The following is a 22370-nucleotide window of genomic DNA, read 5'->3' as shown; positions in this document are numbered from 1 at the left end:
TTTTTAGACTCCAAGGCCTCATGGTGGACCTCACCTTTAATCCCAGCACTCAGGTGATGCCGAATTCCAGGACAGTCAGAGCTACACAGGAAAACCCTGTCTCAGAAAAAGCAAACAAGCAAACAAACAAAACAAAAAACAAACAAACAAAAACCAACAAAGAATCCAAGGTGACCCTAAGGACAATGATGTATTTCCATGGCTTCAGTAAAGGAGAGACACAAAATGAAGGCAGAGGTGTCAGGCTTCTTTCCTGCTTTCAGACACCTTGTCCACCCACATGGGGAGTCTGCGATTCAAGCATCTGTTTCAGTAGGATACCAGTCACTGATTCTTAGTGTCACCCAGCTGTCCCCTCCTACAAACACCATAGGTCAGTGTGGAAGTGGGAGGCTGTTTGGGTGGCTCAGTACAAGGGCTGCCCCTGACACAAGCTGTGCCGGACACCAAGGCAGTCGGCCCAGCTCTGAGCCTGGAGGACAGGATGGCATCCTTTAACTCCAGACCCCTAAGGCTGGTCTCAGATCTTAAGCAGAGGGTTCTAGGAGCACAGCAGCTACAGTTAACCCTCCCATCTTTCAGCCTTCCTCTGAGCTCCATGGGAGTGGGCAGGAGGTGGGGCTCAGCTGCTATTTGCAGAGACTGCCTGGGTTCTGCAGGGGGGAGGAGCCTGTTAAGCACTGATTTCCTGCCATTGCCCCACATGCCTTGGTTTGCCTGGCTAAACATCTACTCCCATTCTGCTGAGGTAACCCAGAGCTGAGGTGGCCTGACCTGCATCTGCTGCCCAGGGCTTTGTTCTTCTCTCTGTAGGAACACTTCAAGTCAAGTCATCGCACCCCACTGACCACTGGAACCATGGTAGGAATGATAGGGGGTCCATGATACAGCCAATAGATCCAGCTGCGTCCATGGCTACACCTGTGAGGCAGGTGTGGCTGAGTTCCTGGGAGGAGCCATGGGGCCCCTCCAAGTGGACTTGGGGGAAATTGTTGGGGTGTTAGAAAAGACATGAGAAAGGAAGGCCTGGGCTGGACTCTTAATGCCTTCACTGGCCTTTACCTCTCTGAGCCTTGACTTTGGCAGCTGAAAGAAAACTAATGTCTACACTTTTGTGAAATTAATGTAAGATCTAATAAAATAGGGCACACAGAAGATCCAGAAGTGTCTGGCTATGCAGTGGTGTGCAACAAATGCCATTCTCATTTCCAGGGTAGAGGCCAACAGGATGGATGATACTGCCTCAGAGCCCCTAAGACACACCCTTCCCCACTAGAGAAGCCAGACCTCCCCCAGCCCTTGCCTCCAGGGCCATCTCTTCCCAGACAGCCCTACTGGGCTTATCTACTGGGCTTGTCACCAACAAAATGCCTGGAGCAGAGACTGACCCGAGCCCTGGTTTATCAGGATTCATCTCTGTCTTTGATCCCGGCTATCCCCTTGACCTCAGAATGGGCAGAATTTCCATGCGTCTGACCGGCAGGGATCACAAGATAACACCGGTGTGTACTGTGAGTGTCAGAGCAGCCGGCACTGTTTGATCTTCCTACTGGCCCTGACCTAAGAACCTTGATGGCCAAAGGGAGCCGGGGCTCTGTGCTCTGGCCATGTCCACTCCTCTCTGTGATGAGCAGTGTGGGGCAGCGAACAATGAGGACAGAGTCGCTGCTGGCCTGCTTGCTGAGATCTGGCTTTCTTCCTGGTTTAGGTCCACGGGTACAAGGGAGTCCGGTTCCAAAACTGGGCAAAGACCTACGGCTGCAGCCCAGAGATGTACTACCAGCCCACATCAATGGAGGAGGTCAGAGAGGTGGGTGTCTGTCAACACCACATGGGCTGCCCAGCCTGCAGCCACAGCCCTGGCCCTGGAAGAGGCTGGGGTGGGGGTGGGGACAGCCTTCCTGGTCTAAGAACCTACCCCAGTCAAAAACTGCTGGCCTGATCCGGTAAATGTGTGCTTACACAGGTATCTATGCACACCAGCCTATACCCGTATCTGAGCATAGGTATATGTGCATGTGTGTATATGCGTGCCCATGCATAGGTAAAGGCAAAGCTCTTCTTCTTCCTCTCCACAGCTCCAGGCCTGCTCAGCAGCCTGTTGTAATTTTCTATGCCCATCCCATGCCTGCACAGCAGGGTCCCAAGGGCATCCTTGTCTGTACTCACTTTGCATATACCTGTACCTGGGCATGCGTGCACACACACACACACACACACACACACACACACACACTCACAGACACATACACACACATTCATGCACGCTTGTGCACATGCCGATGCATGAACATCCATGAATGTAGTGCATATATGAATGTAGACCTGTGCACGTGTACACATTCATGTGCATGGGCACACGTATACACACCTATACACAGATACACATAGGGACTGGTGTGCATAGATACCTGGGCGAGCACACATTTATGCACAAACATGCACTTAAAGCCTGTGCACTTGCTCACTTAGGCCAGTGCATTTGCAGCAGGTGTGGTGACACATGCCTTTAATCCCAGCACTCGGGAGGCATAGGACTATGCACAAACACATGTACGCAGGTTTGTATACATGTGTGTGTGGATATATATATATATACATATATACATATGTATAAATGTTTGTACACACACCAAAACACACATGAACAGACATACTCCCATTTACATCACATACGAGATGAATTTTGGGAATTATCAGGGTTCTGGGGAAAGACACCATGAGTGTAGGGATTGAGGACTGTACCCTAAGGGACAAGAAAGCATCAAGAGTGAGGGGAAAGCTACAAAGCAAAGTGGCTTTGATGTAGCTGGGCAGTTAGGGCATGATGGAGGATGCCAGATGTCTGCTTTTTAGCCCAGCTACCTAAGATGCTTTCTGACACAAGCTGGTAGCCACATGACTTGTTTGTAGTACTAACAGACGAAAGGGTAGTGTTTCCATGGGGGGGGGGGCACAGAATCCAGTGAAAATAAAAACTAGGTGTGTAACCAGGAAGCTCCAGGACGGCAATGTGAGAGAATGTCTTATTCAGCCTAAAATGGGAGGAGCGGGCGGTGTGGCCAGCAAGCCCCAGCCAATCGCCAACGGAATGCTGTGTGACACAGTTTGTAAGATATGTCCCGACACACCTGGACAGATGTGTTTGAGTAAAGAAAGTGAGTGGATTCATTGAGGTGACGCATGGATCCACATCTTTATTCTTCCAAATATTTCCAGACCCAATCTACCTGTGTCATCCCTTGGATGGGTTACAGTCAGCCATGGTTTCTTTAGCAGCTTCGCTGCAGCATTAAAAGTAGATTAAGGGTCTTTGTTGTCACTAGGATGCCTCTGGAAGGCTTTGTATTGTTGAGGAATGCAGTGGGGCGTGTCTTCTAAAGGCTTTAAGCTCTCAGTTGGCAGAGTGCTTGCTGTAGAGGAGTTCTAATTCAGAACATGGCTGTTCTAGAAAGAGATCATGTCCAAAGACGTAGGTCTGACATGCCTTTAATTCCAGGAGACAGAAGCAAGCAGATCTCTAAGTTCAAAGGCCAGCTGGATATAGAGCAAGTTTCAGGTAGAGAAAAGATTAGGCCCAGTCGTCTTTAATCCCAGCACTCAGGAGACAGAGGATGCGGACCTCTGAGTGTTCTGTTCAGGCAGTTCAGTTGAGTCAGTGAGTTGAGGGCAGTGCTGTGGAGCTGAGTTTATGGCAGTTCAGTTCGTGGAATTGAGAGATAGTTTTACCAGGAGAGTTGTAGAGGGAGAACAGGCTAGACACAGGTGAAAACAGAGAATGAGACAGAGAATGAGAAGGAGCCAGAAAGCTTGAATATCTTGCTAAGGTTAGTATGAGGCCAAGCAGAGCAATTCAGTCAGAGGCTGAGAGAGAAGCCAGATGGAATCACTCAGCCAGGAGAGGAGTTTGAGCCAGAACAGCTGAGTTGAGACAGCCAGCTAGAGTTCAGAATGAAGCCAGGTGTGGTGGCGCACGCCTTTAATCCCAGCACTCAGGAGGCAGAGGCAGGTGGATCACTGTGAGTTCGAGGCCAGCCTGGTCTACAAAGGGAGTCCAGGACAATCAAGGCTACACCGAGAAACCTTGTCTTGAAAAACCACACACACACACACAACAACAACAACAACAACAACAACAATAGAGTTCAGAATGAACTAGAAAGAGTGAGCTGAAAACATTCTAGGCCTAGATTAGGTTGTATGGATGCTAGACACTTCTAGGAGTAGGACTAGGTTAGCAGACCAAGGCAGTAAGCCTCCAAGATGGCAAGACAGGTGATTGAAAGTTACTTTTTCAGCTTGCCTGATAAACACAAAAGTCCCAGGTTCCATTCCCAGCACTGCACATACTGGTGTAGTGATATACACTCTAACCCAGCACTCAGGAGGAAGACGAGGAGTTCTAGGCCACCCTTGGCTACACAGTGAGTTTGAGGCCAGCCTGGGCTACACGAGTCTCAAAAAGGAAAGCCCTGCACACTGGCCCGTATGGTGGCTCAGATGCTAGCATTAGGGAGGCAGGAAGGCCACAAGTTAGAGGACAGATTGGGTACCAATACCAAGACCTTGTCTCAGAACACCAGAGCCAAATGGAAAGAATGCCAAGCCATGCACGGTGGCGCACTCCTGTAATCCCATCAGAGGCAGGCGGATCACTGTGAGTTCAAGGCCAGCCTGGTCTGCAAAGCGAGTCCAGGACAGCCAAAGCTACACAGAGAAATCCCGTCCCGAAAAAACAAAAAAAAAAAAAAAAAAAAAAAAAAAAAAAAAAAAAAAAAAAACCACCAAAATGGAAAGAATGCCTGAAGCTGCCATAGGAAGAGGAACAAGACTAACTTCACAGCCCATCTCTCTGGCTCTCTTCCTCAAGCCAGGCACAGTCCATTCATGCCAAAGGCACTCCCCATAACTTTGCCTCACACCACAGCCAGCAGGCCCTACAGGCTATGCCGGGCCCTGAAGGGCCCCCCTGGCTTCTCTCTGAACAGGGCCTGACTGGCATTGTCTTGGCAGGTGCTAGCCCTGGCTCGGCAGCAGAACAAGAGAGTGAAGGTGGTGGGTGGTGGCCACTCCCCCTCGGACATCGCCTGTACGGATGGCTTCATGATCCACATGGGCAAGATGAACCGTATTCTCCAGGTACTGGGGCCCTTGGCTCCTCCTCCTCAGCTTGTCCCTAAGCTGAACAGCTTCCGTCTCTGTCCCAGATTCCTGGAATGAGATCTCCAGCCTTCGCCTCAGTCCCCAGCCTCTCCCTGCTTGGGGTCCTCAGGGTGACGACACCCTTGTCCCTGTCCTTCCCCCGGAGCCCTCCCTGGGCTTGCTCAGGCCACTTGTCAAGTCTATCTGAACCTTTCTGGCCACACAGGGCGTGTCCACACCATCTCCTGCTGTAGCTTCCATTCCACTTCATTTAAAGAGGTGTGAGAGAATAGACTCCAGGGACAAATGCAGAAGAACCCAAAGGGACACCGAGCTAGGCTTACAGATAGAGAAATGAAGATCAGAGACGGGCAGTGACTTGCCTGTGGTCACACAGCAAACAACAGCAAAGCTGGACCCAGGCTCAGAACTGCCACTAGCTTCCCATTGGAACACTATCTATCCATACAGTTCCGCCAGGACCCGCTTGCCTCGGGGACTTGGGATCCCAGAAATGTGTGCTTAGGACTCCAGTCCTCACCTGCTGGGGCTGGCTTCCATGAGCAGAGTTCCACAGAATGTCTCCCGCTCCCCCACAACCAGCTAGCAATGACCCAGGTTTCTCTCCTGTGAGGGTGTTTACTCAGACTGACAGGCTGTACTTTGGAGCAAACATCAATCGTGGCAGTAATGAACTCTGATTGCTAATTAGTGAGGACTGGGTGGGCTCCAGCAATTGATTTTCTGAGCTCTGGGCCCTGAGTGGGTGGGTAAACAAGTTCTTTGCAGTTGGGCAGATGTGGATTTGGCGTTTCTGTTCCTATGACCTTGGCTCTTGGTGTGGCCCGTGTGCTGTGGTCAGATCTCAGTATCCTGACCTGACCGAAGCAGACATTCAGAGGGGAGTTTGTGCTTAGACATTTCTCTTCCATTCCCAGTTCTTCGCCAGGTCTTCAGGGATGAGAGCAGGCAGAGACTGTCCTCCAAATAGCAATGCCAGGCCCTGTGGCAACAGGCCCTGTCCCATTTTCCCCAGTGTGGACAGGGTGCAGAAGCATGGGGGTGTGGCCCAGTCCCCAGGCTAGCCCAAGTGTCCCTGGGCAAAGCTCTTCATTTCTCTGGCTCTCGTTTCCTTCCCCCTGTGAAAAGAGAAGTCACATGGAACATTCTAAAAGGCCAGAGGTGGGGCTCAGTGGAGAGTGGGTGCCCAGTGTGCGCCAAGGCCCAGGTTCTGTTTACAACACTAAATAAATAACTGACGTCATGAGACAGGCAGCAAGGAGTTAAGGCACACTTCTGTAATCTGTCCACTTGGAAGGTGGACACAGAAGCATTGTATGTTGAGGCCAGCCTGGGCTACGTACTGTTTCAAAAACAAGTTTTCCCGCAACATTCCAGCATTCTTGGGGCTCAGTACCCGCCTCCCCTGGCTTTAGATTGAAAAGTGACTCAAACTGACGCAGGCTAGGATAGCCATGCTCCCATCCCAGAGAAGCAAGAGCCCAAGTGTAGCCTAGCTCATCCCAGTCTGTGCTGACCTTACAGGTGGACCAGGAGAAGAAGCAGGTGACAGTAGAAGCGGGTGTCCTCCTGGCTGACCTGCACCCGCAGCTGGAAAAGCATGGCCTGGCCCTGTCTAAGTAAGAGTTCCTCCCCCCCGCCCTACCTAGGCCAGGGCTGCCTCCTCCCTTCTTGCTCTGGGCCCCACCCTCAAGGATCAGGCATTGAGTTAATCATGCTTCTTGGGGTGCGCCCCTTCCTCAAGGCTCTCTGCCATTCTTACTCAGGCTGCCTTGTCATGTCCCGTGGGTTAGGGGAAAACAGGTCCATGTTTAGCAGAGTTTTGAGCAATGGTCTTAAACCAGGATGAGGCAATTAAGGATTACATCTTTCCAAAAGGCCTCAATATACAACTGGTAATATATAACTACGGAGCCCAGCACACAAAGACAGGCAAAAACAGTCCTGGAGGGCAGAAGAGCGGGGGTGGTGTGTCCTGCGGTGGCCTCTGTCCCTTCACCCAAGTGCATTTGTCATTGCTTACCTTAGTGCTCGGGGTTGCCATCGACACAGCAGTCAAATGCGGTCTGTGACTGTGGATTTCATCCAAGAGAAAGCACTGTCAGATACTGGAACACTAGTCTAGAAATCTTACTACAGCTGGAATTAACCCTGTGGAAATCTGTGATTGATCTTCAAGCATTGGTGGTCGGCTTGCCTCAGCCTTTCTAGCATAGTCCCCACCATTCTGCAGTATGGAGATCATTGTGCCCACCTCTCCAAAAGCCAGGATGACAAGCAAAACCTAGACCCCACCTTTGAGGAGCTCCATCAAGGGGCAGGTGGATGCAGAAACTGACCAGCATTGATCAGGAAATAGGTGCAATGTCAGGGACGTGTTGAGGGGGTGGGTAGCAAAAGATTCAGAGAACCCTAAGTTCATCACTATTCATTCTGGGCCTGGACCCCAGTCTAAGGAGCTTAGATTTCTTCTAGAGTCCTGAGGAAGCTGTGTAGGTTTCCAAATAGGACTGGTGACTGGTCTCTCTCTCTCTCTCCCCCTCCTTCCCTGCCATCTCAGGGAGGCTCACCGTCACAGACATGCTGGGATATCTGTGTGTTCAGATTCAAGACAGTACCATGAGCCTTGCTGGGTTGGGAGCAGAAGAGTCTTAGCCAGATCATGTGGCTGTGCTTACAGAAGATGCCTTTGGGGCATGGGGGAAAGGGACCTGTTAAACTGCAGAGACCTCAAAAGACTAAACATCTAGGCCTCTCTGCAGACTGGCCCATGCCCCAACCAGCTAATCTGATTGTCCACGGAGATCAGAAAACTGGGGTCCAGAGAGATGGTCTGATCACAAGCTGGGCCATCAAAGGTGAAAAGGGAATTCTGAGGCAGAAAGAGAGTCTTCTGCCCCAAGAAGCACCTGCTTCATCTGGGGTTCCAATGGTCCTGAGAAGCCTAACTGATCTCTGATGCTCCTCTCTTTGCACCTGCCGAGCCCAGTCTGGGAGCGGTGTCTGATGTGACAGTTGCTGGCGTCATTGGGTCCGGAACACATAACACAGGAATCAAGCACGGCATCCTGGCCACCCAGGTGAGTTGGCTCTGGTGTCCTTGGCCACTTAAGTGGGTCTCCTGTGTTCATGGCAGGGCAGGTACAGCTCCACATGGGCCTCAGACAGGTACCCCCAGAAATACCTTTTCCTTCCTTAAACCTTATTAGGCCTAAAGGAACCCCAGGCTTGTGAGTGCTTTAGCCAGCCCAAGGGACACTCTCATCCCCACTTCTGCATATCCTATATCCTCATGGGCAGCACAAGGCAGGGGAAGGGGGCCAGGGAGGGAGAGAGCAGCAACTCCATTGGAAGTTATAACCAGGAAGAAGGCGGGAGATGAGACTACCCCAGTGTAGCAGTGGAGGTAGGACCCGGGGAAGGTACAGGGGTACAGGGGTACAGGTGTACTGTGGCAGAGCCTGTCACATCTTTAACTTCACCTGATGAGAGTCCAGTTTGGGGAAGTGGTTAAGAGTACTAATTTGGAAACTGCAGCTTGAATCTTAACCTATATCCATCACTCCATGGATATGCATGCACTGGTAGACCCTAGCTTCTGGGTACCTTGCTTCTGGGTCCTTAGCTAAAGTGAAGATAGCCCAATCCACAGGGAGAAGACAAATAGAGTTAAGGCCATGAATTAGCACACATGGTACCTAGCACACCAGGAACAGCCTTTCTGAAGGCCAAACACCTTCAATTTTTAACACTGGCAACTTGGAGTCCTTATTGGCTTTTGCCATCTAAAAGCTGGGCCCAAGGGGCCCATGGGTAGCTGGGGGTAGAGGCAGCCTAACAGTACCCCCAGGATATGAGCCCAGCTCTTTCCACTATCCAGGACTGATGTCAAGCTGGCCATGTCAGTTGCTACACGCTAGTCATCAGTGTATAAAACTAATTTCAAGTGGCCACCCATTAAAAAACCCACATCGGATTTATTGGTTACTTTTCTTTGGAAGCCCCACTGAGCAGGCCAGGAATCATAGGGAAGGGCTTGTTCTGTATTATGGTCACGCTGATGGCAACTATGTTGGTCATTCTTTGGCACCGTAACAAAATGTCTGAGGAAAATCAGGTCCAAGAAGTAGAAATATATTTTTGCTCATGGTTTTGGAGGAAGGGAAGGGACCCAGGAAAGCTGATTACTACACAGCAGCCAGGAACTAAAGTCAACAAAAGAAAAAGGGGCCAAGCACAGGAGAGGGTCCTTCCAGGGCATGCCTTCAATAATGTATTTCTCCCAGATAGACTCCAAATCTTAATTTTTCACAACCTCCATCCTTGACGAGGCTAGATGTGTTATGTGCTAATTTGGCTTCCGCCAAACCCACCACCTGGCAACCAAGACTTTAAGATACGTACCTGTAGAAGCAAGGTGAGGGGGTGGACAGCTCTCAAATTGGCTTACAGCAGGAGGTTAATCAAAGGCTTCACATCTGATCCTCCTACCTTCTGAGGCAGTTACAACTATCATCCGCCAAGGTCACAGGAGCAGTCAATGCAGAGCCCCTCCCCCCACACACACTCTCTCATGATGCACCTCACAGGCCTGCTATCTTTCCAGGCTCTGAACCTGCAACAGAGTCCAGGCTCCTGTAACATCCTCTGAGATGCCACCCCCCCCCCACCACCACCACCCTCACCACAGCTGGCCACCTTGTCCCATTTCTGTCAGGTCTTCCTCTTCGCTCTCCGGTCACTGTTAATCAGGATTAGTTCAGCTATAGCTGCCCTCTGTCCCTGAGCAACCAAGCACCAATCGCACACGTCAGAAGCAATTTTCATCCAAATTAGCAGGGAGCAGGCTACAGAGAAGGACCTCAATAGCAGAGAGAGAGAGAGAGAGAGAGAGAGAGGCAGAGAGAGAGAGAGAGAGACAGAGAAAGAGAGAGAGACAGAGAGAGAGAGAGAGAGAGAGAGACAGAGAGACAGAGAGAGACAGAGAGAGAGAGAGAGAGAGAGACAGAGAGACAGAGAGACAGAGAGACAGAGAGACAGAGAGAGAGAGAGCGCATCCTTCTGGAAGTGGGGACCAGGGGCACCTCTACCAATTTCAACCAAATACCTCCATACCAGAAGAAATCCTAAGTTTCTGGTCAGTAGAGCTGGCAGGAGTATTATTTCCTTGGGGTGGGGGGTGGGAGCAAGGAGGGGGATCGTGTCGCCTATTGAAGAGGAAGACTCCACATGGCTGGGGAAGGCTGTGGGATCACACTCTACTGTGCCATCTCGGGGCACATGTGTGCTTACTTTGCCTTGTCAAGAACCTTCTCTGGGGACCTGTGCCCTCAGAGAACCACCCCCCCCCCAGGCAAAGGAAGCTAGCTGCTTCTTGATTTTGAGGCCAGATCTCTACTGGGATCTGATGCCAGACACAGCTTTCCTCTCACTCACTTCTCCCCTCAGATCCCAGAATGCTCTCTCAGGTAGTAACAGTAGACCCGATTAGGAAGTTGTATGGATGACCATGGTGGCTCCTGGGAATAGGCGTTATCTGGCCTCTGTCATAAGGGCAAGCCAGAAAGTGGGGTGATGACTGGGAGGGCTTTTAAGTGTGACACCTCTCCCAATGCCAGGTGGTGGCTCTGACCCTGATGACAGCTGATGGAACAGTTCTGGAATGTTCTGAGTCAAGCAATGCAGATGTGTTCCAGGCTGCAAGGGTGCACCTGGGCTGTCTGGGTGTCATCCTCACCATCACCCTGCAGTGCGTGCCACAGTTCCACCTGCAGGAGACATCCTTTCCTTCCACCCTCAAAGAGGTACTTATCTTTTGCTCCTCACTGCCCAGCCTCAGAAAACAAACAGAGGTCCTGACATACGGTCCCAGCCCTCAGACAGTTCCCATGGACCTCTGATGCCCTGGGGGACAGGATCTTACTTCACCCAACCTTCCTCGGCCCTTAACCTCTGATCCATCTCCCCAGCCCCAGACTGGCTGTTCTTAAGGGCATTGACTCCCACCTGTCCTGTGAGGACATGCCAGAGCTCCCTTCCCATGGAAGGTACCACAGGCTTGATCTATCCCTAGTCTCTAAACATAATTACATTCTAAAGAACAGTGACAGAAGGGCCGGGCATGGTGGCACACCTTTAATCCCAGCACTCGGGAGGCAGAGGCAGGTGGATCGCTGTGAGTTTGAGGCAAGCCTGGTCTACAAAGCAAGTCCAGGACAGCCAAAGATACACAGAGAGACCCTGTCTCCCCCCCCCAAAAAAAGAACAGTGACAGATCTTCAACCCCCCTCCCTAGGCAACTGATCACCCCAAAATTGTGGACTTTCGTGAAGGAAAGAGAACTTTGAAAACAGGGCGTTTGTCTGATGAGAGAGCACAGAAAGGTACCGCAGGGAGACAGAGGGTTAGCTAGACAGGAGTAAAGATGGCGAGGAGACTGTGGTGTCCCAAAAGCAGTAGGTAATGGGCATCCACAGGAGGCCGCAGGGAGTCAGATTAATACCCAGGGCAGATCAATCCCAGGAGAGCATTGCTGGCCTCCATGAGGAGAATTCCGTAGAGACATTTGTGCTGTGATACCATCTCCAAGGAGGTAGTAAGAATCCAATGATGAAGATGATGGTGATGAACATGAGGATGATAGTGATGGTGATGATAAAGACAAAGGTGGTAGTGGTGATGATGATGATGATGATGATGGTGGTGATGATGATGAAGCAGCAGCTTGTGATGGGGAGGCCCATGATGGTGATGAAGATAATGGTGGTGGTGATGATGGCGATGATGGTAGTGAAGTTAGAGATGATGGTGGTAAAGATGGTGGTGATGAAGACAGTGTGATGGTGGTGGTGAAAATAGTGATGACAAAGATGCTGATGATGACAATGATGACAATTAGCATAAAATCAATAGTACTAGATGCGGGACCTGGAGCCTTTGTAGAGATTCTCTTGTGCCTAGTACCATGTTAAGTACTTTCTGGTCCTATGATCTCATTCGATCTTCATAACAATCCCACTGGCTGCTGACACTGGCTCCAGGCTGTACCCACCACTAATCATTCCGTGAGCTAGGATGGCTCTCATCTCCTCTAAGCTACTTGGGGAAGTCAGTACATATGTGAGTGATTTTAACACCCAGCATATTTTAAGACGTATACCATACTATTTGGTAATATTAAGACAATACTTAAGACAACTTAGGTATTTTGTCCTATTGGAAGTAAGCCAAGACACAGCTAGGTCTTGACTTCTGGGCTTCCTGACTTTTTCCTGTGAATAACAGCCGCTCCTGGGACTAGTTTTTTTTTTTTTTGTTTGGTTTGGTTTGATTTGGTTTTGTTTTAGTTTTGGTTTTGGTTTTGGTTTTGGTTTTGGTTTCTCAAGACAGGGTTTCTCTGTGTAGCCTTGGCTGTCCTAGACTCCCTTTGTAGACTAGGCTGGCCTCGAACTCACAGGGATCCACCTGCCTCTGCCTCCCAAGTGCTGGGATTACAGGCATGCGTCACTGCACCTGGCTCAGGACTCATTCCTTTGCATTACTGTCACCAGTGCATGGCAGAAGCATCTTAAATGAGAAAAGGTGTTCTACCCATCATGTCAGGGAGGGCACAATAGACAGAGCAGGAAGCAGAGGAAAGGGAATACAGTGAGGGACCAAGGCAAGTTACCCACTTCCTCCAACTATGCCCTACCTTTGACCCCTTGCCACTTCTCACAATGCCTTCACATTATGAGTCCAACAAGAGATTGGCTCATTAAGTCAATGAGAGACCTCATGCGCTACCCATCTCTGGAGACGCCCCCACGGACCCACCCAGGTCGGCTTCACGAATCTAGATATTTCTCAGTCAAGTTGACAGTCAAGATATCTGTCCTTCTTCCTTTTCCTCTTGCGCCAGGTCCTCGACAACCTGGACAGCCACCTGAAGAAGTCAGAGTACTTCCGTTTCCTCTGGTTTCCTCACAGTGAGAACGTCAGCATCATCTACCAAGACCACACCGACAAGGTAGCTGCAGTGTGGGCCCAACCTTGCACAGCATCCTGGGGCTGCCAGTCACTAACACACATGCACACTCTACCCTCACCACACCCATAGTCCGCATACCTTCCATCCAGGGTGACTGACATTCGTTGGCCCGGTAGCCCCCGGAAATGGGATTATCCTCAAAAGTACAGTTATGAAGTAACAACACAGATAATTTTGTGGTTGGGGGTGTCACCCCATGAGGAACTGTATTAAAGGGTCACAACATTAGAAAGGTTAAGAACTGCTGCTGTAGATTGACAGATTTGTGAAGAGTGGCTGAGAGTCACCTACACAATAGGATCTCAGGAGGAGGGCAGATGGCATCTTTGTCTTATGAAAAATAAATACAGGCCAGTGAGATGGCTCATCTGAAAAAGGCATTTCCTACCAAGCTTGATGACCTAAGTTCAACTCCTGGGACCCATGTGGTAGAAATTAGCTCTGCTATGTAGAAGTAAGGCTTCTAAATTGTCCTGGTAGGTGGGCCATCTCACTTTCCTCCTTCCCCCTCTAACATGAAGTCACTCCTGGGACATGTCTTCCAGGCTGACATTATAATAATATGGAAGTCAGAAGGCAGGTGAGCACCTGGTGCCTAACTCACAGTGTGTATCCCTCCCAGGCCCCCTCCTCTGCGTCTAACTGGTTTTGGGACTACGCTGTCGGGTTCTACCTACTGGAGTTCTTGCTCTGGATCAGGTAGGGGTGCCACGAGTCCTCTGTCTCCACATCCCCCCTATGCTGTGGAGGATGAAATCCGTCAGAAGAGCCCCACCTTCACACCTGCATGTTGGGTCTGTCTCCTGGGTCTAGCCCTGGCTGTGCATTGGAACCACCTGGAGAGCTTGGAGTTCACTCTAAGGTCAAAGAATAACATCATTACAAGGATTTCAAGGCATAGTTTTAATAAGACGCCCCAGGGGCCACGAGCCAGTGGACTGGGAGAGGCAAGAGGAACGTATATATCTTGGGGAAGGCCGGGGTGAGTCCACATGAGCAATGCCTGTACTAAGTCAGTGGGAGTGGAGGTAAAAAAAAAAAAAAAAAAGTGGTGGATGGGTGGCTTGGTGGTTGGGTGAACGGATACTAAATGTCAGTCAGTTTTTGTTGCTATGACAAAACATGTGAGAAAGTCACTTTAAAGGAAGGAGGGGTTATTTTGGCTCATGGGTTCCAAGGGCTCGGGGTCCATGGTCCTTGGTGCCCCTGCTGTGGGACTGAGGCAGAGACCTATGATGGTAATGTCATAGTGATGAAGAACTGAGAGCAGGCTGGGAGGAGGAGGAAGAGGAGGAGGGGAGAGAGAGAGAGAGAGAGAGAGAGAGAGAGAGAGAGAGAGAGAGAGAGAGATCCTGAGGATTCAGAGGTACAGCCTCAGGGACCTAATTCCTCCAAGCAAGCCGTGCCTCCTCAGAGATCATTGATGGTGTGGCAAGCTGTTGACAAAGGTACCCAACAGCTAAAAACCAAGCCTCTGTGTGTGTGTGTGTGTGTGTGTGTGTGTGTGTGTGTGTGTGTACATGTGTGTGCATGTATGTGCACTTAGTCCATGCCAGGCATGCTCCTCCTTCGCTTCTCACCTCAGTTCTCAATACAGCCTCTCACTAGACAGTCTGAGCAACAAGCCCCAGGCTATGCTTATCTCCACTCTCTCTGCCCTGGGGTTACAAGCAAGCACTGCCATCCTGGCGGTTTTTTTTTTTTTTTTTTTTTTTTCTTTTCTTTTCTCTCTCTTTCTTTCTACATGGACTGTGGGAGAGTTGAAATCAGATCTTGATTTTTACACAGAAAGCATCTTATTATTGTCCAAGCCATCTCCCCAGACACCAGGATCAAACCCTTAACACACAGGCTTTGGAGGGACCACCACACCCAAACCAGAGCGCTATCTCTCAGAGGTACAAGTGTCAGACTAATAACGAGTAGCAGGAGAGCCCAGACACGGACTAAAAGGTTTCGGGGCAACTGAAGCTGGCCTGTCACCATCAAAGTGGGTGTCCCAGTGGTACTGAGATGGTAGATAGACTCAGTGGCATGCTGCTGGCAGCAGAAGGAACATTGTCACTGACAATGGCATGTGGTCATCCGGGTACATTGTTCTGGCTTCCCAATGGAAAGAGAAGAGGAAAAGAACACTCCCTCTTGGAATTTTATTTTGCCACCACTGTGATCCCTTCCCGGAAGCCGTCCTCACTGCCTCCCAGGCCGGTCATAGAGGTTTCTCTCTGGCAATGTTGGTAACCTCTCCGTGCCTCAGTTTCCATGTCTGAAGGGAGAGTGTAATGATAGAGTCTACCTCAGGACATGCTGAGATGGCTTAAGCCCCTCACCCAACCACTGGAAGGAGGACGGTGTGTAAGGCAGGCTGTCACCCCTTGCCTCTCACACGTCTCTCACTTTGCAAGTCTCCTATCCTGAGGGAAGTGCTGCCTAGGGGCCCAGGTGGGACACGGTGGAAAGGCTGGCTGGTGCTGGCTAAGTTTCTCATATCGCCTGTTCCACGCTGTCCACCATCCCCTCAGCCCCACAGCAGCTGATTCTACCAGCAACCCTGCAACCCTCAACCCTCCACACAACAGCCAAGCTTATCGCTCTGCTGCTATTGCAAATGAGACTTTTTTTCCCCCTTAAAGATTTATTTATTTATGATGTATATAGTGTTTCACCTGCGTGTACACCTGTAGGCCAGAAGAGGGCACCAGATCTCATTACAGATGGTTTGTGAGCCACCATGTGATTGCTAGAAATTGAATTTAGGACATTTGGAAGAGCAGATGGTGCTCTTAACCTCTGAGCCATCTCTCCAGCCCCAAATGATACTTTCTTTAAGACATAATTTACATGCCATGCAGCTCATCTTTAAGTGAGCCATCCACTGGCTCTTGTGTCTCCTGTAACCATCCCCTCCTTTAGGCCAAGAATGCCAACATTATGAAGGAGCCTTATTGCCACCAGCCTTTACTGGGAGATGTTAGGAGGCAGCTCAGCTGTGGAGGACCCTGAGTTGTTCTTTGTCTTGGTGACTGATTTGGTCAAGGTCCCCAGACTTTGTGGGGCATGAATTCATGGTATTTAGGTGGGCTTCCCTCGCAGTGGTCCCCACGATAAGCTTTGGGACTTCAGTCCCTGGGCCTGTCTCCAGGCAGGCTTGAGGCTGCCCTTGCTGGTTCTGTGTACTCGTGCAACTAAGGTTCCCAACGGGCACAGCTTTACATCCTTAGCCTATTGGGACGGCTCCTTGAGCCTTCAGTGATGTGTCACAGTTGGAGAGCCTCAGCTCTGGGGCCTCGGGTAGCACCAGCTGTGATGCATGCCCTACAGGCCCAGCCATAGAGGACAGCCCATGACCTTATTCCCTCCCGGGCTAGGTCCCATCCTGTACCACCCTGGGACAATGCTGACAGTGTTCTTGCCTTTGTGTCATAGCTACACAATAAACATTTAGGGTTTTCATTAAGAAAAAAGGGAGCCTGTGACTACTTGAATATACACATGTGTGTACAAGTGTGTTTCTGCATGTTTATGTATGTGTGTATTTCCATTTGCATGTATGTCTCTATGTATGTGCACACATGTGTACATGTATGTCTATGTATGTTTCTTTGAGTGTTTGTGTGTAGATTTTGAAAATAGTGACTTGTTTCTTTTTTTAAGATTTATTTATTATGTATACAGTGCTCTGCCTGCATGTACACTCACACACCAGATGAGGGCATCAGATCACATTATAGATGGTTGTGAGCCATCATGTGGTTGCTAGGAATCGAATTCAGGACCTCTGGAAGAGCAGTCAGTGCTTTTAACCTCTGAGCCATGTCTCCAGCCCCAATAGCATGTTTCTAGAGCCAAAAGCTGGGACATAGTTGTCGCTTCATCCAAGAAGCACTGGGTTCTCCTTTTATAGTTCCCTAGGGAACTCCCAGCATTGTTTCTAGGGGTAGAAGTCTAATCCAAGACCCTCTCCCAGGACACTGGCCACTTTTAGCTGCTAACTCTGGGCAGCATTGAATCAAAGCTCCCAGGGTGTAGAAGGAGGGTGAATGACACATTCTTTATGGAGGTAAACCTGGTAGTCACCTGCTAAAGTTAAAACTGCAAATCAGCCTCGCCCTAGCTAGCCAGGATCGTAGCTAGGCTTTGAGTCATAGACATTTGTTATTGTGTGGCAGAAAGTGACAAGACATTGCACAGGTCTTATTTATTTATTTATTTATTTATTTTGGTTTTTAGAGACAGGGTTTCTCTGTGTATATCCTAGACCCACTTTGTAGACCAGGCTGGCCTTGAACTCACAGCAATGCACCTCCCTCTGCCTTCTGAGGGCTGGGATTAAAGGCATGTGCCACCATGCCTGGTGACATTGCACACGTCTTAGGGACTGTTGGTAGGTGAAAGGTGAGAAAAAGCAGGCACTGTCCCTACCCAGACCAATACCATACTGGCCCAGCCTGGATACAACATGGCCACTGGGCGACAAAGAGTGAGAAGTGAGGGCCTGCTCTAAAAAGAACTCACTCCATGCCTGCACACAGCTTATGCACAGTGAATACTGGCCCCCCCGAACCCCTCCACCCTGCCCCCACAGCACCTTTGTGCCGTACCTGGTGGGCTGGATCAACCGCTTCTTCTTCTGGCTGCTGTTCAACCGCAAGAAAGAGAGCAGCAACCTCAGCCACAAGATCTTTACCTACGAGTGTCGCTTCAAGCAGCATGTCCAAGACTGGGCCATCCCCAGGTAGGGCCACACCCAGACAGGGCTATCCCCAGCTAAGATCTTCCCCCAGATAGGGCACTCCCCAAGGCCTACCCTGAAAATAAAAAGGGGGGCCAACTCTAGAGTGGGGAGTCCCTGTCACCATGAGTCCCCAGGGCTCAGGTCCCATGGGGCTGGGCGAAAGACTGGGGTCTGGGGTCATCTCTTCTTAACTCTGAAATCTCTCCCCGGGCGGAGGACAGGGAGAAGACCAAGGAGGCCCTGTTGGAGCTCAAGGCCATGCTGGAGGCACACCCCAAAGTGGTGGCCCACTTCCCCGTGGAGGTGCGCTTCACCCGAGGTGATGAGATCCTGCTGAGCCCCTGCTTCCAGAGGGACAGCTGCTACATGAACATCATCATGTACAGGTGACACTCTCTTCAGGGGGCGGGGCGCAGGGAGCTGTCCCCTCGTGTGTAAAGGGGCGTCCTCTTCTTCCCTCATCTCCCGTCTTCTCTACTGGGAGGTGACGCTGCCGATCTTAGTAGCTGGAGACGGTAGCGCACTCCTTTGCGGTCTTATGATGTTCCCTCCCTGTGGACGCTTGTGACCTATGCCACTTAGAGGCTATGCTGCCTCACTGTATTCTGGCATCAATAGTGAATTGGTATTAATGAGGACCATCAGCCGTTTGTGAGGACTATGTAATGGGATGAGCCCTGTATTCTAGCTCATCTGCTCACACCTGTAAGATGTCTGGTGGCCTGGTGGACTCTGAGACAAGTTTAGGTTCAACAGAAGAGAGGCATATACCCGAAGTTAGGTCCCTGCCTGTGAGGATGCACTTGTCAACCCCGTGCCTGGCTTTCTTTTCCCCTCTCTTCAGCCAGCGGGAGGCACCTGAAGGAATTGACTTTTCCAGTTTCTTGTTAAGATGTATCCCTCATCTGCCACCCGCCCCTCCTTCCATCTCACTTCATGCCTCCAAATGTTGCAAAGCCTTCTCTGGCTTTGAAAAAGGAAAAAGTAGCCACCCTGATCTCTTTAGGGTATTCCTCCCGTGGGGATGGCTCTAAATCACTGCAAAGCCAGGAACAACTAAATTTATAGTTTTTAGGGAGCCTCAAAGAGCCACAGAAGACTTTCCGAAAGAGCGGTGGTCTAGTTCATAGAGGGCATGGCTATGGTGAGGCTCGTGTGTCACTGGTCTGCGTGTCTCACCTTCTAACTCATGTGTCACTGGTCTGCGTGTCTCCTCATCTTCTCGCTCCTTGAATTTGAATTCAAACGCAGAAGTGAAAGTTGCCGCGGGAGCATCTGAGCATGTTTGTTTGGAATCTTAGCACTGAAGCCAGATTTGGGGATCAGTCGTTTTGGGGCTGAGTACCTGGACGGGAGGACCGATTGGAGACAGTAGGTTACACAGCCTTGCTTACCAGATGTGAAGGAAGTCATGTGGGGATCCCAAGTCACTCACCAAAGTACTGTGTGTGTGTGTGTGTGTGTGTGTGTGTGTGTGTGTGTGTGTGTGTGTGAGAGAGAGAGAGAGAGAGAGAGAGAGAGAGAGAGAGAGAGAGAGAGAGATGTGTAAGTATTGTATGTGACTTGTGTGTGTGGGTGCTGTGTAAATATCATGTGTGTTATGCATGTATATCATGTGTGAATACTAGCTGTGTGACTATGGTGTGTGTTGTACATAAATATTGTGTATTTTAAGTATTATATGTGGGACATTTTATATTATTTGTATACTGTTTGAATACTGTATGTATGAACAGCATGGGCATATTGTGTGATAGTCACAATGGAGACTTATTCTGACAAACACACCACTAGCAGTTTTGTCACAAGGAACATCATCACCCTGTGCAAACCTCCATGGTATAACCTCTGCACACAGCTAGGCTGCACGCCTGCACAATACATTGTATCTGTTGTATACTGTTGTAGCTAACCTGTGTAAAGCAATGACCTGGGCAAGAGGAGTATTTCACCTCCATTGCCTTAGGGATCTGTCTTTTACCAAAATTAAACTCACAGTAATGTCCCGGTACCGCCTGGCGAATACAAGAAGGGACAAAGTCTTGGGAGACCCTTGGGGATGTGCAGAGAGCAAAAGCCTCCAGGCGCCTGCCCTGGCTGTGCTGTCCTGCAAGGAGAGCACAGCCTGATCTGTCACCTGCTAGATTAGGGACAGGTCACAGATGGCACATCATGGGACAGGGCCAGCTAACCACCTTCTTCCTCTCTCCCCTAGGCCCTACGGCAAGGACGTGCCTAGGCTGGACTACTGGGTAGCCTATGAGACCATCATGAAGAAGTTTGGAGGCAGGCCCCACTGGGCAAAGGTAAAACTTTCAGACGTGCCTCTACACCTATGGCCTCGGGGCAGCTGCTATAAGATTTGGATCCACTAGAGGGCGCTCTCTTCCCTGTTACACTGAGGAGCCTCTTAGAGCCCTGACTATGCCTTTCCTACACTATGGCTCCTGAAGCCTAGCCGTTGCTGGGCCCTTGGGGGGGTTCTTCATAGAAACTTCCTTCGCTTTATCAGATTTTCCTATGGAGCTTGTGAACAGGATAAGGTAGACGTCAGTGTGCCCATTTAACAAATAGAAAAGTGAAGGCCTGTGTGGTGGTGGAACCAGAGCTGGGCCCTCCGGGTTGGGGGGTACCAGTGCCGCATCCTAAGCCCTTTCAGCTGTACTTTACAGATCCCTTTCTTTCTGCCTGGGGGCCTGTATCGTGTGTAGAAGAGGGGGTACAGTGCCATCACGCAGGCTCAGGAACTCTGGGTGCTAGCCAGCAGCCTCCCTTGACCTGTCAGCTCTGTGAAGACAACGCCTGCTACTTCTGGTTGCTTCTACAGGCCCACAATTGCACCAGGAAGGACTTTGAGAAAATGTACCCTGCCTTTCGCAAGTTCTGTGACATCCGGGAGAGGCTGGACCCCACTGGAATGTTCTTAAATTCGTACCTGGAGAAGGTGTTTTACTGAAGCCGAAAGTGGAAGCAAGCCACCCTGCCCTCTCACATTTCTGCTGCCTCGGTGGGGTGGGGGGTGGGGGGAGTAGAGCAGGGGCCGACCTCTCCTTCTGACCCCAGAGAAGGCCTGGGCTCTGGGCAGCGCCTCTGTGCTTCTTTCTCCATTATCTCCCTAACAAGATGTGGCCTCTGGAATTCCTGCTTGCATTTCCATGAGTCCCGCGTACGTCACAATCATCCCAGGAGAAAGGGGATCCTTTCGTATCTGATCAGATTTGGTCATTCCTAGGTTCTACATGTTTATCAGGTACAGAGAGATTCCTGGAGCCCACAGGTCTCTAGCCCTCTTCAGAAGGAAACCCTTGGCGAGAGTCTTGGCACAGCAGTGGCATGGAGCATGCTCACTTTGTAGACCAGGCTGGCCTCAAACCCACAGAGATCCACCTGCCTCTGCCTCCTGAGTGCTGGGATTAAAGGCGTGCTCCACCACACCCTGCCCTTTGCTTTCTTTTAGCCTTAAAGGTCTTTTGGATGCCGACTGCCTGTTGGTCCTGGGCAAGCGGTCTTCCAGAAGGGTTCATCTGGCCTTCTGACTGCCACAGCCTGACTCTCACAGTGTTTAGAGTAACACCTGCCTCATCTTCTTAACAAAGACCAATAGTTGATCCCTGTCTGTCTCTCCCTTCACCTTGGAGACAATTCTTTAGAGAGGGATCCCAGCGTGTCACCATGTCCCTGGCTTTCCCCGGCTATCGTCCTCATCTTCCTCGTCACAAGATGTGACTTCGGTTTGCTCTGCAGCCTTTCTGGAGTGTTCCTTGGAGAACCAAGGTGCTCCAGGTCCTTTGTAAGAATTAAAAGGCTCTGAAGTTTGTTTTTTTGTTTTGTCTTTTTGTTTTGTTTTGGTTTTGCCCTTGAGAAATTCATACTTTAATTCTTTTATCTCAGAAAGAGTTAAAATGTAAAGTGTGCTTACCAACAGAACTGTCAGATCAGTTGAGAGCCAAAGGACTTGGATAGACATTTCTCTACAGCAGATACACAAAGGCCAACAAACACACAAAACCACGTTCAATGTCAGTGCATCTCAGGGAAGTGTAGAGGACGCTACAGTGATGTGCCGCTAGTAATATCAACAGCAACGAACATTTAAATGTAGAAGCTTACTTAAAACACTATGAAGTTTTCAATTCGTTTTTTAAACTTGATTGCCTTCATCTCGAGTGTGAGCTTTGTTGATAACAATGTCATGTTGGCAAGTCAAAAAGTTGGACATGCTCACTGGGGGAAGCCTTGGGACCACAAGAGTCCACACTAACTGCAAGCAGAGTTTGTGGCCTTCAGGCCGCCTTGCAGACTAAGGCTTGTGAAATCACAGGTACCTAAGCCCAACATGGAACCCCTCACTATAGATGTTATCCATTTGTCTCTGTTGGGCTCTGAAATGGATCAGCACAGCAAATGAGCAGTAAATGTGGAACTAGAGAGATGACTCAGAGT

The 22370-nt window shown here is 50.1% G+C and overlaps 1 protein-coding gene across 1 annotated transcript; it reads left to right on the top strand.

Moving 5' to 3' along the window:
- The first annotated feature begins 634 nt into the window (after positions 1-634).
- Positions 635-20948, top strand: LOC127202111 (L-gulonolactone oxidase). Its single transcript, XM_051160733.1, has 12 exons — positions 635-861; positions 1709-1810; positions 5014-5139; positions 6688-6782; positions 8153-8243; positions 10782-10967; positions 13064-13171; positions 13815-13891; positions 17778-17927; positions 18149-18313; positions 20143-20233; positions 20755-20948. The coding sequence occupies exons 1-12, from the start codon at positions 859-861 to the stop codon at positions 20881-20883; spliced, it is 1323 nt and encodes a 440-aa protein (XP_051016690.1). The 5' UTR covers positions 635-858; the 3' UTR covers positions 20884-20948.
- The last annotated feature ends 1422 nt before the right edge of the window (positions 20949-22370 follow it).

Source organism: Acomys russatus, chromosome 18 (assembly GCF_903995435.1).
Source record: "Acomys russatus chromosome 18, mAcoRus1.1, whole genome shotgun sequence".
Taxonomy (NCBI): Eukaryota; Metazoa; Chordata; class Mammalia; order Rodentia; family Muridae; genus Acomys; species Acomys russatus.
Note: the sequence above shows the minus strand (reverse complement) of the source record. Positions and strands in the feature narration are given on the sequence as shown.